The 11,504-nt window shown below is 52.3% G+C and overlaps 1 protein-coding gene across 1 annotated transcript in view; it reads right to left on the bottom strand.

The window, feature by feature from the left end:
• Positions 1–4,624: 4,624 nt before the first annotated feature.
• Positions 4,625–11,504, bottom strand: part of TRIM47 (tripartite motif containing 47) — a 13,368-nt gene continuing 6,488 nt past the window's right edge. The window contains exons 7-12 of the mRNA XM_026861279.1: positions 11,483–11,500; positions 9,500–9,595; positions 8,726–8,956; positions 7,942–8,137; positions 7,167–7,235; positions 4,625–5,977 (exon numbers count right to left, since the gene is read on the bottom strand). Of these exons, the coding sequence (XP_026717080.1) occupies positions 5,352–5,977; positions 7,167–7,235; positions 7,942–8,137; positions 8,726–8,956; positions 9,500–9,595; positions 11,483–11,500 (1,236 nt within the window). The 3' untranslated portion in view covers positions 4,625–5,351. The remainder of the gene's footprint in view (positions 5,978–7,166; positions 7,236–7,941; positions 8,138–8,725; positions 8,957–9,499; positions 9,596–11,482; positions 11,501–11,504) is intronic.

Raw genomic sequence — 11,504 nt, 5'->3', positions numbered from 1 at the left:
GCCCCCGGAGCCCAGGGGCAGCAGGCCCAGCCCCGCTGGGAGCTGCTATCCTCGGCTTGGCCGCCCCTGAGAGCAGACCCGCAGCCTCCAGCCCCTTCCACCACGATTTAGAATCAATATTACTTTACTGAGCTTTTAGGTTTTATTAAAGTCCTTCAGTTTTCTAATACACAACGGGCTAATCCAAAGCGCCAGCCACCTGTCTGGGAGAACCCTGTAACATGTTTATACATTCATTAATCGTCCCATTATGTGTCCTGCTGGCTGTATACAATAAAATGATTTAAGCTCTTTGGAGCTCTCCTGAACTTGGCGGCAGTTTTTCTGCCTTTTCTGCTCACAGGAGCGCCCTGGCATAGCAGCGCTTCGCGGGTGGGAGTTCACAGAGCACCCTGACGGCGTTCACATCAATGTTTTGTTTTAAAACACTGTATTTTGCTGCAGTTTGCACCTCATTTTTTATCCTGAAGACATTTCCTGGCCGGCTCACTAGCGGACAAAACCCTTTCCCTAGGAGGCTGTCCAGTTTTGCAATGTACGAAGGGACTGTTTGCACATCACATGCAACCACAAGTGATTTTAACGCTGCTTGGCAGGATGTCCCAGGGAAAAGCCCAGAATTAAGTGAAATGGAGACAAAATTGGACTTTCAGGAGGTGGGCAGGGCAGAATTCAGCCGTAGAGTCGAACAAAAATCATCCCACATACCTGGTAGTACTGCACATAAAATGAGGCTTAACCCCTTAAACAGCAAAGATGTTTGCTCCGTTTCCCACAATTTTTTACTTTGTCTGATGCACGTTCCATGTTTCACACCCTTGCAAATGGATTTTTGAGCCTGATACTGGCTGCTCTCCATGCTGGAATCAATCACATCCTAAAATTACCCCTTTATATTGGAGAGTGTTTAACTGGAAGGACTAACCAGTCGCCCTATAAACAAGTCAGGACTCTGTCTGTCTGTCTGTCTGTCGGGAATGTGGGAGCAGGAAAATACCTGCAGCATTTGCAAAGCTACAGTAAGGGTCTAATCTCCTGCTTCCAGGTGTGCAGGCAGAAGGAGCTCTTAAAAAATCAGTGACTGCATAATTTCATCAAAAATGGGAGCCCTGCAAAACTAATCAACTGGTTTGAAGGGGTCTGCCTATCAGTAACTGACAACTGTATATCAATAATATACAAATACATGTTAAGAGCATATATTACTCTAAATCATATATATTATTTTTTTTTACCCTAAATTATATCTTTCTATATGGATTTGAGCTTTTCCCTGCAGGGTTTGCAGCCCAGCCCTGAGTGCCTCAGATGGGGTACAGGGGAAAAAACAGAAAAACTACATAATGGAAACCAGACTTAAATAAATGCAGTGACATAATCTGTACAGTTCTTGGCAAGAAAAGAGCAAGTTTGTGCTTTTCATATCCGCTTTTTCAATAAGCTGTAAGTTTCCCTTTTAAGAAATGGTTATAACAAACAGTCCTGATTCCTCTCCTATTAAAGTCAGTAGCAGACATCCACTCGGCTTCCACTGAAGCACTCAGCTGAAGCATTGCCACCTCATACGAACTAAGACTCGCCAAATGTTTTTCTCCTAGCTCCAGATGACATTTGGTATTAACAAACACAGCTTTCATTTGAAAAAGGTGCTGGTCTTAAGTGCCAGTGTGCGTGGGAAGCTCTAGACCTCCTCATCTCATAGAAACACTGGAAATTTATACTCTAAAAACTGAAAACACTAAAGAAAAAGGGCCTAATCTGTTCATCGTTGTTATTTCTAAACTGAGGACAGAGGTAGAAGAGAGAACCGAGACAATTAATTGTATTGAATTGCCCAGGACTGACAATATTGTTATTGGATTTTAGGATTCTTCCGCTCCTTTTGCAGTCAAGCAATAAAAAAAAGTGTATTTGGCACAATTCCCTGAGATACACTTGGAAAATAAAATCTGTGTTATTTTATGCCAGATGTACAGGACACAGAAAAATAAACACGAGATAACGGGACAACTCTAACAGTTTGGTATTTAAAGGAAAGACAACCCAGAGCTATGTCTGTATAATATTTAATGGCAAGTAGTCTCTAACATCATTATATTATTCTGTTACAGTTTTTTCACACACCATAAAATACAGTAACTATATTTTTTAAATCCTAATTAAAAAGAGGAATACTCTGTGACAGCAGAAATAACTCAAACGAACATGGAAAGGCTGTTTAAATTGCCAAGTGCTATCTATCCATCTAAACTCATCACACACCACATTTGGCCCTTCATTTGCAACAAAATCAGCAATCCAGAGCTGGTGTAGTGCACATTTCCTAATCGTTCCAGTTTACACCCCAAATTATTGGCAACACAGAGCAAACTCTGGTCCGACACCCCGGGGGGATTGCTCCCATCTTAAACTGGTCAGAATTTGCTTTATGCCCTAAACCATGAAGATTTATAGAGCTTCCAACCAGGACAAAAGAAAGCAGCAGGAAGGAGAGGGTTGGGTAGCACTTCCCAACTGCGTCGCATCTACAGGAGCACTCAAAACCCTCCGTAAAGCTGCTATCATTATCCCAGCTCTCGGGGCAGAAGTGAATGAAGCAAAAGCAGTGGCACAACCAGAAGCGAAGCCCAAGCGCCAGACGCGTCCTCCTGAGCTGCTCCCGTATGGTTACGGGATGGAAAGAGAAAGACATAGGATCCCTCTGAACCATCCCAATCCCCGAAGGCGTACAGAGACTTGTGTCTGTGCATTGGGCAACACAGAGAAGGGAGGGATGCATGGCTCAAGCATGGATTTCCCCACGGAGCAATCAATCCGCCTACGGCGAAATGAAATGGGGCAAAGGCCCAGATCTGCTGTATTTACTCTGGCAAAACTCCTCACTGCGAATGGTGGGAGTTTTGCCTGAATAAATTGAGATTTAGGGCCCAGAGAGAGCTGAGATGGGAGTCCACATGTGAGATCTCTTCCTGCAGGCGTGCAGCAGAGATCCAGGTTACCTTCCTCTTCCTCCCAGGACGTGACCGGGCACGGGCTGTTGCATGTCTCTACCTTTGTTATCTGGTAAGGCATTTCTGACACCAAGTCCTCCCTGGTGATAGCAAGCGGTGCCTGCACTGTGTCACCGTTGACATCTCGTGCAAAGTCTGAGTTTTGCAGGAGAGTGACTGGCAAGAGCCAAACAAAGCAGTTTTGAGGTAGGAGCTCAGGACACAGGGAGTGAATTCCCATCTGGACAGAAGTCTAGGCAGCATTCCTGCCGATGGGAAAGGCCAAGATTTCATCTGAAGGTTTTACTCTGCAAGCCTTACCTCTCCTTTTCCCACCGCCTGCAGCATTTTAGGAGCTGCCTCATGTGGAGGAGGAGGAGGAGGAGAAAGGATTTGCAGACATCCCAGCATTTCCCCTCCCAGAGCAACTCACCAGCCCTGCCCTGGGGAGGGGGTGGCTGCATTGGGACCCTTCAGCCCCTCAAAGGAGAGCTCACAGTGGCGGCCGTTTGCTGGGGCCCAGCACCTCTTCCTGCGCCAGCAGGAATCGGCCGCGCCGACAAACCAACTGCAGTAAAGGAGCTCTTTAAGCCTCAGTGTTTATGTAAACGTGGCTTTAACTTAAAACCTCTTGGCTTTGTGGCTGCCTTTTTATTCACATTCACTTTTTTCCCTTGGCTCTTGCTTGAATATACCACTATGATTTCCATCTTATCCTTTGGGGAATATATATATATTTCATATATTTAGCTAAATGGGCCATTTTCTATCCCTGTTGACTGTCGATGCGTCATCACTGATTCACTCACGCCAGTGAAGAACCTGATTTCTTTATTTTCTCTCTAGGTATATATTACACAGCACTATGATTCTGTAAAGCAAGCTTTGGGAGGTAGGTAGCAAACTAATCCCAGAAAAAATAAACTTGTGGAAAGGCACAGTGCACTGAGACAGGGCCTGCACTGTGCTGCTCTGACAGGCGATATTTCTGTATTTTCCTTTTGGAAAAGCTCCCTCAGGACACGTGAACTGGCATTTTTGGCTCTCAGCCTCAAGTTTCCACCTTTTCTGAAGGGGACACTTGCTTGAGAGTAGTTTTTGTTAATTGTTATTTATTGCTGGAGTCTAAAGGGTTATTTAAATACTGACTGACACTGCAACTTTTATCTTTTAACTTTTTTAAACTTTTTTTTTAAACTTTTATCAACTATTTACTCCTGGGACATATTCACAGCACCTCTTTATCACTTAAAAAGCTCTCTCAGCTAAGGGGTACATTTAGAGCTCAAGTGTGCCCAGGGTACTTTAAGAGTTGGGAGTTCACCAGTATTAAAATCCCCCTAAAATAGCTGGGTCATCAAAAACATTGGGGGAAATTTGGCTGTAAAGCTTCTGTAAGCAGTTTCCACGGAATGTGTTTACTAAAAGCACATCCTTTAAACTGTTTTGTGCTACTTGCTTCACCATCTCAAGGCAGGAATGGTGCTGCTGCTTCTCAACAGGAGGTTTCTCCCCTTTCCCATCTGGGATTTTTGGCTGCAGTGGGGAACCACCCAATTGCCACAGGGCTCCAACACACATGGGACCACAGCTTTTCCCAGATGAGCCTATCCACAGACCGGCACTCAAAATACCAGCTGCAAAGATCCTCGTTTCATGTTTGCAGCACTAACGGGTGGTCAGCCCCACAAGGAGAGGTCAGCCCCTGTACCCAGCCAGGCTCCTCTGCATCCCACCTGCCCCGGAGCACCCTGCCCACCCACAACAAGGCACAATAGTGATGCAGGCACTGGGGAAGAAACCTCATCTGGTTTGGGGATTCGCTCAGTCCATGCTGGGTTTGCTACTTCGAAGGCACTTCATAAGGAGCACGAAGAAGGTGTTGATGAGCTAAAGCTTCAAAAAGCAGTGACACAGAGACCGAGATAAGGCACAAAGCAGATCGTCTGTGCAAGTCGCCAGGGCAGTGCAAGCAGATATTAAGGAAAGGGACCAGGCAGCCTGGCAGCTGGCCAAGATACAGCTTCAAATCTATGTGGCACTTCTCCTGAGCAACACACTTTACCAAGAAAGGCTGTATCACAGTCCCTGATGTCCAGAAAGGGAAACTGAGGGGCAGGGAGCAGTACAGAGACTCGCCCAAGTTTGCTCAGCAGCCCAGAGGCAGAGCCAGCACTTGGATCCAGCTCCCAGCCCTGCCCACCAGACAGCTTCATCCACCCCTGGGTCATCAATAGCACAAAGCAAGGAGGGAGGGCTGCCACAGAGAAATACAACACTACCAAAGAGAAGCCATGATGGTGACGATACACTGCAGGAAAGACTTTTCTGGGTCTTCCCATGCTCCTGCTCTCTGGGCAGTTACCTACGCTTTAGCACCGAAACACAATCTTTCTTCAGTGGCCCAATCTGCAGGTGGGCATCGACGCTTTCCAGGAAGAAGGCTGGTTTCAGCTTGCAAAAGAAAAGAGAAGTGAATTTGTTGTTGATCTTGTTCTGGAATGGGTCAGACTGACCCTTGGCAAGATAGGAGACCTTGAGCTGCTGCAAGCAGGTCATCTTGGAGTCCTTGACTCCATAGAAGGTCAGGGCCTTCTCTGAATACTCCAGGAAGACCCCAATTGTGTGAAAAAATGGCTGCTGGATGACAGACTCAAAGCCACCAAACCAGGCCACATAGTTCTGTCCATTCCACTGCAGGCAGCAGGATTTCTCGTTCCGCCCCAGGCGCCCGCGGTTGTAGGACTCCTGGGGGTTGAAGTCCTCAGCGATGACGCCAATGCTGACCCAGCCATCGATGAGCTCCACCTCCCAGTAGTAGTTGCCCCGGTTCATGAGGTTCACACCCAGCACCTGCTCGCAGTTGATAAACCGGGTCGGGCTCTCTGGGTAGGGGATGGGGCACAGCACCCGCTTGGCCCCTTTGGTGCCAAACAGCTGGATGAACTTGTCAGCCGTGTCACTGTCCAGGTCAATGATGAAGGCAACTGTGTGAGGCAAGAAGGAGACATAAGGATGAGGAGGGAAACAGGAAGAAATCCCCCAAGACTGCCTTGTTCTGATCCCCTGCTCCAGCACTCAGTGATTAACATGATCCTGTCCAATGTCCACCATCACTGTGCTTTTAAATGCCACAGCCAATTTCAGTTATTGAGGATAAGGAGCTTAAAGAGGTGACATTCCCAGCAGGAATACAGGTAACCTGGCAAAGGAGGGAGCACAAGAGCTGCTCAGTGATATCAGACATTGGGGAATGTAGGAAGGATGGTAGTAGGAACATCCCATATAAAAACAGGTTTCAGGCAACCACAGACAAACACAGCAGGGAGGCACCCCAAGAAGACAGGAGAGCAGCCAGGCCCATCCAGGCACATCATGGCTATGAACCAGCTGCTCCTTGCTGTTGGCTCTCGCTGTCCTACGACTGCCATGGGAGCAGAGACAGCCCCCAGCATGGGGGGGGCACGTGAGAACTGCTGCTGGATCCCAAACAGAGGGGGTGCCAGTTGCATTGCAGGTCTGAACCACTGGCATGTCCAAACCCTAGAGCAGTGGCACAGCACGTCCTGCCAGGCTTTGCTGCCTGGCTCCCAGTGAGATGCACTGATGCCAGCAAGGCAGATCTTGTGCCCTGTGCACATCTCAGTAGATGACCTCACATTCCCTGTAAGGCTTGGGGGGGGGGGAATGTTGGAGCCCAAGACCAGCCCTGTACCCTCCAAACTCAGCCCCTTCTGCCCCACTGTCTCTGCTCAGCCAGTGAATTATCCTTCTGCTTGCTGCCACTGAAGCTGACCCTCATCACACTGCTGTTCCGCAGCAAGCAAGGCAGATGCACAAACTCTGATCTAATTTAATAGAGGATCCAATTCGTCAAGGGCTGGAAGGCAGCAGAAATTACATGATATGCCTGCAACCTCCCTGGCAGCTAGTCCAGCAGAACCACAGACAAGAGAAAAAAAAAGTCACCTAAACAGATTATGACTGTTGTCAGGAAAGCAAGGAGGCTTCCTTGTTGGCTGAGCAGTGTTTCCTCTGGTGGCGGCAGCGCTCCTGCCAGCTGTCGGCCTGGGACCAGCACCGGCCAGTCATGCGGGAAGGAGCCAGCCCGCAGGGAGAGAGGAAAGGGAAGATGGACCTTAGCAACCACTGTCAAAGCAAAAGTCCCTCACTTACATTTCAGGAAGTAATCACGGCTCTCCTGGCAGGCGGGATTGTTTGACTTGTCTGGAAATCGGGACTCAGCTGCAGGGACAGGGATAGAAGGGTTTGCCATCAGCAAAAGAAACCGATGACACAAACAAGGGTGTTACTGGAGCATCACCCCCCACCCGACACCCTGACGTACCCAGCTGCTGCAGCCCCCAAGCCCCAGCCAGCATCCCCAGCTCCCCCTGCACGTCCCTGCCAGCTCAGACATGGGACAGGACAGATGCCACCTTTGCCACCCCAGATTGATGAGCAGGAGGAGACAAGGAACGGGCTGCAATTCCTACAGGCATCCAAGAAAATGAGACGAGACAGCTCAGACTAAACGAGAGCACGTAGGAGAAGGCTGCTGTGGTGGCTTTCTAACCCTGGCAGGTGTGGGAGACCACAGCCTTCCCCGTGAAGAGGATCATCTATCCTGGGAAGAAAGAGTTCCCTTTCATGGGAGGCCACTTTGGCCACTTGCCCCCTCCCACAGGGCCCTGCCTAACTCTCAGGCTGTTTGTTGCCTCTCCAGTCTCTGGTCTCCGTGGAAAAATTCATAAAACCTCAAGGATGAGGCATAAGCCCAGACAGAGATTGTGCAACGTGCAGCGCAACCGTGCCAGTCAGCTTCCAGGGCTGCTGGGAGAGGGGCCAGCATTCGCAGGAGCCATCGAGCCTGCAGGCATCTCCCACCTACGCAGGGAGGATGCAGGGTGACAAGGTGACCTCCGCGCAGAGAGGCCGGGTGAGCACAAACCTTCCTCCATCTCCTGGAAGTTCAGCCCATCAGTTGCTTTCCCTTGCAAGCGGTCCCACTGGCTTTTGCAGGCAGCAGACAGCACATCCTTCATGGCACTCACGGCTTGGGTGCATTTGGTGAAGTTCAGCTCGTTCTGGAAGCTCAGAGATGGGGAGAGGTTTTCTTCCATGGCTACTTTTAAAGCCTGAAATTCCTGAGCCAGAAAGACAGAGTTTCAGGAGGTTTTAAACAAGCCGAAATTGTCTCTTGTTCCACAACCCCACCCTGACCCTGAGGATTTGGGAACTGGCAGCTCACAGGACTTGGCCCAAGGACAGCCTTGCATAAGGGAGGAGAGCGCTTTCCCGGCCACGTGTTCCTGGCACCTTCTCTACGCTCCCTTTCAATCCTGGAGCCAGACCATGCTCACCTCGCATGGAGCAGCATCTCCTCCCAGAAAGGTCTCCTCCTGCTGGGCTGTCAGGGAGGGGGGGAATACTGGATGGGGGCAGTGGGGCACCCCAAACTCTGGCTCTCTGCTCCCCACCCCAAGATGTGCCTGGGCAGCACATCAGCTTCTCCTGAGTCATGGCCAGAATAGAAGTGGGGGTGATGGAGGAGAAAGTCTTGACCGCCTGGTCCCCCCAGGAGCAGGGAGGAGGGAGGACTGTGCCAATGGGAGTGAGACTCTGCAGCTCTCACATGCCAGGGCTCCTGGCAGCCAGCTCCACATGAAATGGGGACAAAACCCCAAAAGACAACATTATCAGCTCCATCGCATTGCCCTATCCCACCCAGGCACCTGGAGGAAGTAGATGGTGTCAGTGCCGGGGACATTCTCCAGGTTTTGCTTGCACTGGGCCAGCTTCGCTCGTCTCTCCTCCTTCCAGCGGAGATCAGCCTCGGCCTCCCCCAGCATGGAGCGCTCCCCCTCCTCGATGAAACCGGTCACCTCCTTCTGGAAGGTCGCCAGGACCTCGGAGGCTTCTGCAAAGAGCTTCTCAACTCCTTCCCTCTCCTTTGTGGCAGCACCCTAACCGCAGGGAGAAAGGGGTTGGGGTCACCTCCTGCAGGCGAGGGTGCAGGAGAGCACCCTTGTCACCTGCCCAGCACCCAGTTCTCAGCTCTGTGGGGTCCCCCTGACACCCCCTTCACCCAAGAGCTCAGAGGACTTTACAACCCAGGTGTCGAGGGACCTGGCTGGGCACAGCCAATTACTGCTCCATCATGTCTCATGTCCCCAGGTGGTGAAGTGACATGTTTACACAAGAGCCAAAGGGGACCAAAACCCACGAGAGAAGGTGCAAGAGCCAGTGGATGCTCCAGCACGGTCCTTGCCCTTTTCCTCCTTCCAGATTGCAAATGAAAGCAATCAGAGATGCCATGAGGGTTAACAGAGATGGGAAACAAGGATCCTCATGGAGCCTTGCCAGGGTCACCACCATTTTACAGAGCACTTGCTCCCCTGGGAGCACCACCTCCACACCCCACAAGCCCCAGAAGCTCATGGCCTCTTCTCCTCTGCTCCCTGGCCCAGCAGAGCCATACTAATGGAGTGAAGCTGTTGCAGAGTCACCTTAATGAGCTCCACCATCTTCTTGGCCTGTGCAATGGTGACTGTCAGCTCCTCCAGCTCGTTCTCCACATCACTGAGGAATTTGGCTTGTTGGGCCTGCAGACATGAGGGATAAACACTGAGCTCTGCCCCCCAATCCCAGCGGCAGGGAGGTGCGGGGGACCCTGTCCCTCCCTAAGTTCAACCCACAGCCCCCTCTCTGACCATGACCTTGCTATCAGGCTTTGGGTGAATGGTGCAAACAGAATCGTGAGTTGTTTTCCTGTTTTCCTCCCCTGCAATATCTGACCTGCAAACATCCCTTCTCACTCGGTTAGAAAACAAAAGGAGCAGCCGGGCTACAAAGGGTCATGCCCAGTTCCTCGGACCCCACCCTGGTCCCAGCACAGACCAAACAAAATAGGAATTTGAAAGCAAAACCATTCAGCAGCGACTGCAGCAAGCACAGCTGAGCCAAGTGCTCTTAGTGCGTATCCCAAGGCTGGGAAAGAACGCCTGAGACTGGTGCGGAAGCTGAAGGGCAGACCCAGAGCACTCTGGAAACTCAGCACTGAGTCCCCTGGAGGTTTCTCGTTAGGAGCAAAGCAAACGAGCTCGGGAGCACGGGGCGCTGCGTGGCTCAAAGGAAGCGCTGTCTGAACGCGGCGTTTCCTGACACGCTATTGTTAGCGCCAGCCATTGCCCAGCACGAGGATGGGTCCCTCGGGAGCCAGGAGGGCACTGCACTCCCCAACCGGGGCAGCTCCTGCCCTGATGCTCAGCCCCCAGCTCCCCGTGGCCATCGTGCCTGGCGAGGGGGTACAGCCCCTATCCACCCTTCCCACCCCGCAGCGCGAGGGCTGTGGCAGAGCAGCTGCAGAAGCCACGCAGGTGACGTTAAGCAGTGCCTGCTGAGGCCCGACAGCTCCTCAGGGCTGGGATCACACACGCTTTCTATTTTAAGGCACCTGATGACTAATAACGTCGGCAAAAGGGTTTTCCTGCAGACCCAAGAGCCCGTGAGGGAACGGGAGCTGGCTCAGGGCTGCTGCTGTGCTCCTTGCCAGCATGTCTGCAGCCCCTGGGCTCTCCCCCAGAAATATCCCCCCCCTCCAAGATCCCCAAATGCCCCATGCTGAGGTAGGAATGCCACTGCACCATAAGCCTCGCAGGCTCCCATCTGCTTGCAGCCCCGCAGAGGCCCCACGCACTCGAGGCAGCAGTGCCCAGGAAGGCAGCACTGTGCCGGGCTCCTTGGGACGTTCGTGGGTGTGAATCTGGGAGGTGACTCAGCCGCATCTGGGAATGGGAGTGATGGAAAAAATCCCGCTGCCAAAACGCTGGGACACAAAGAGCTGGTGGAGGGGGAGTGGAGGCCGGGCAGGCTGCCAGCGCGCCAAGAAAAACTGCCTTGATGAAACTGTGGGAACGAGACGGAGAAGATGGGTGCCCCGTGACCACGGGGGCGGCCACCGCGGGGTGTCCCAGGCACCCTCACCCCCGGCCCTACGCCCATGGGGATTGCGAGTTCAGCCCTGCAGTGGGACCAAACCCCACGGGCTGGCTGGCAGCGGGTCTGCCCCTAATGCCTGTCCTAGGCTGCCCACCCCACTGGGCACCCTGATGGCACAGCACCCTGTCCTGTGATGCCAGCGTGGGGTCCCCTGCGGGCACAGGGCTGTCACACCCACCCCACACCAGGCGTTCCACCACTACCACGCCTGCACACCTTCCCACGTGGGGATTGGGTCCCCCCTGGGGACGTGGGTGCAGCACGGACCCCTCCCAGGGGTGCCACACCTCACCTCACCCAAGATCCCCCGCCGGCACTGCACCCTGATGGACGGCCCCTGCCAGGGTTGGGTCCTGCGTGGGGACAGGGGTGCAGCACCCTGCCCACCCAGCCGCCCCCATCCCTCCCCACCCAGTCCAGCCCCTGCAGGGTCTATCCCCGCGTGGGGGCCTCCGCGCCCCCCTTCCCCCCCAACTCCACCCTCCACGCACCTCCTTGTGCTCCCGCTCCTGC

This window comes from Athene cunicularia (genome assembly GCF_003259725.1).
Source record: "Athene cunicularia isolate RWA chromosome 18 unlocalized genomic scaffold, athCun1 chr18_part1, whole genome shotgun sequence".
NCBI classification, from domain to species: Eukaryota; Metazoa; Chordata; class Aves; order Strigiformes; family Strigidae; genus Athene; species Athene cunicularia.
Note: the sequence above shows the minus strand (reverse complement) of the source record. Positions and strands in the feature narration are given on the sequence as shown.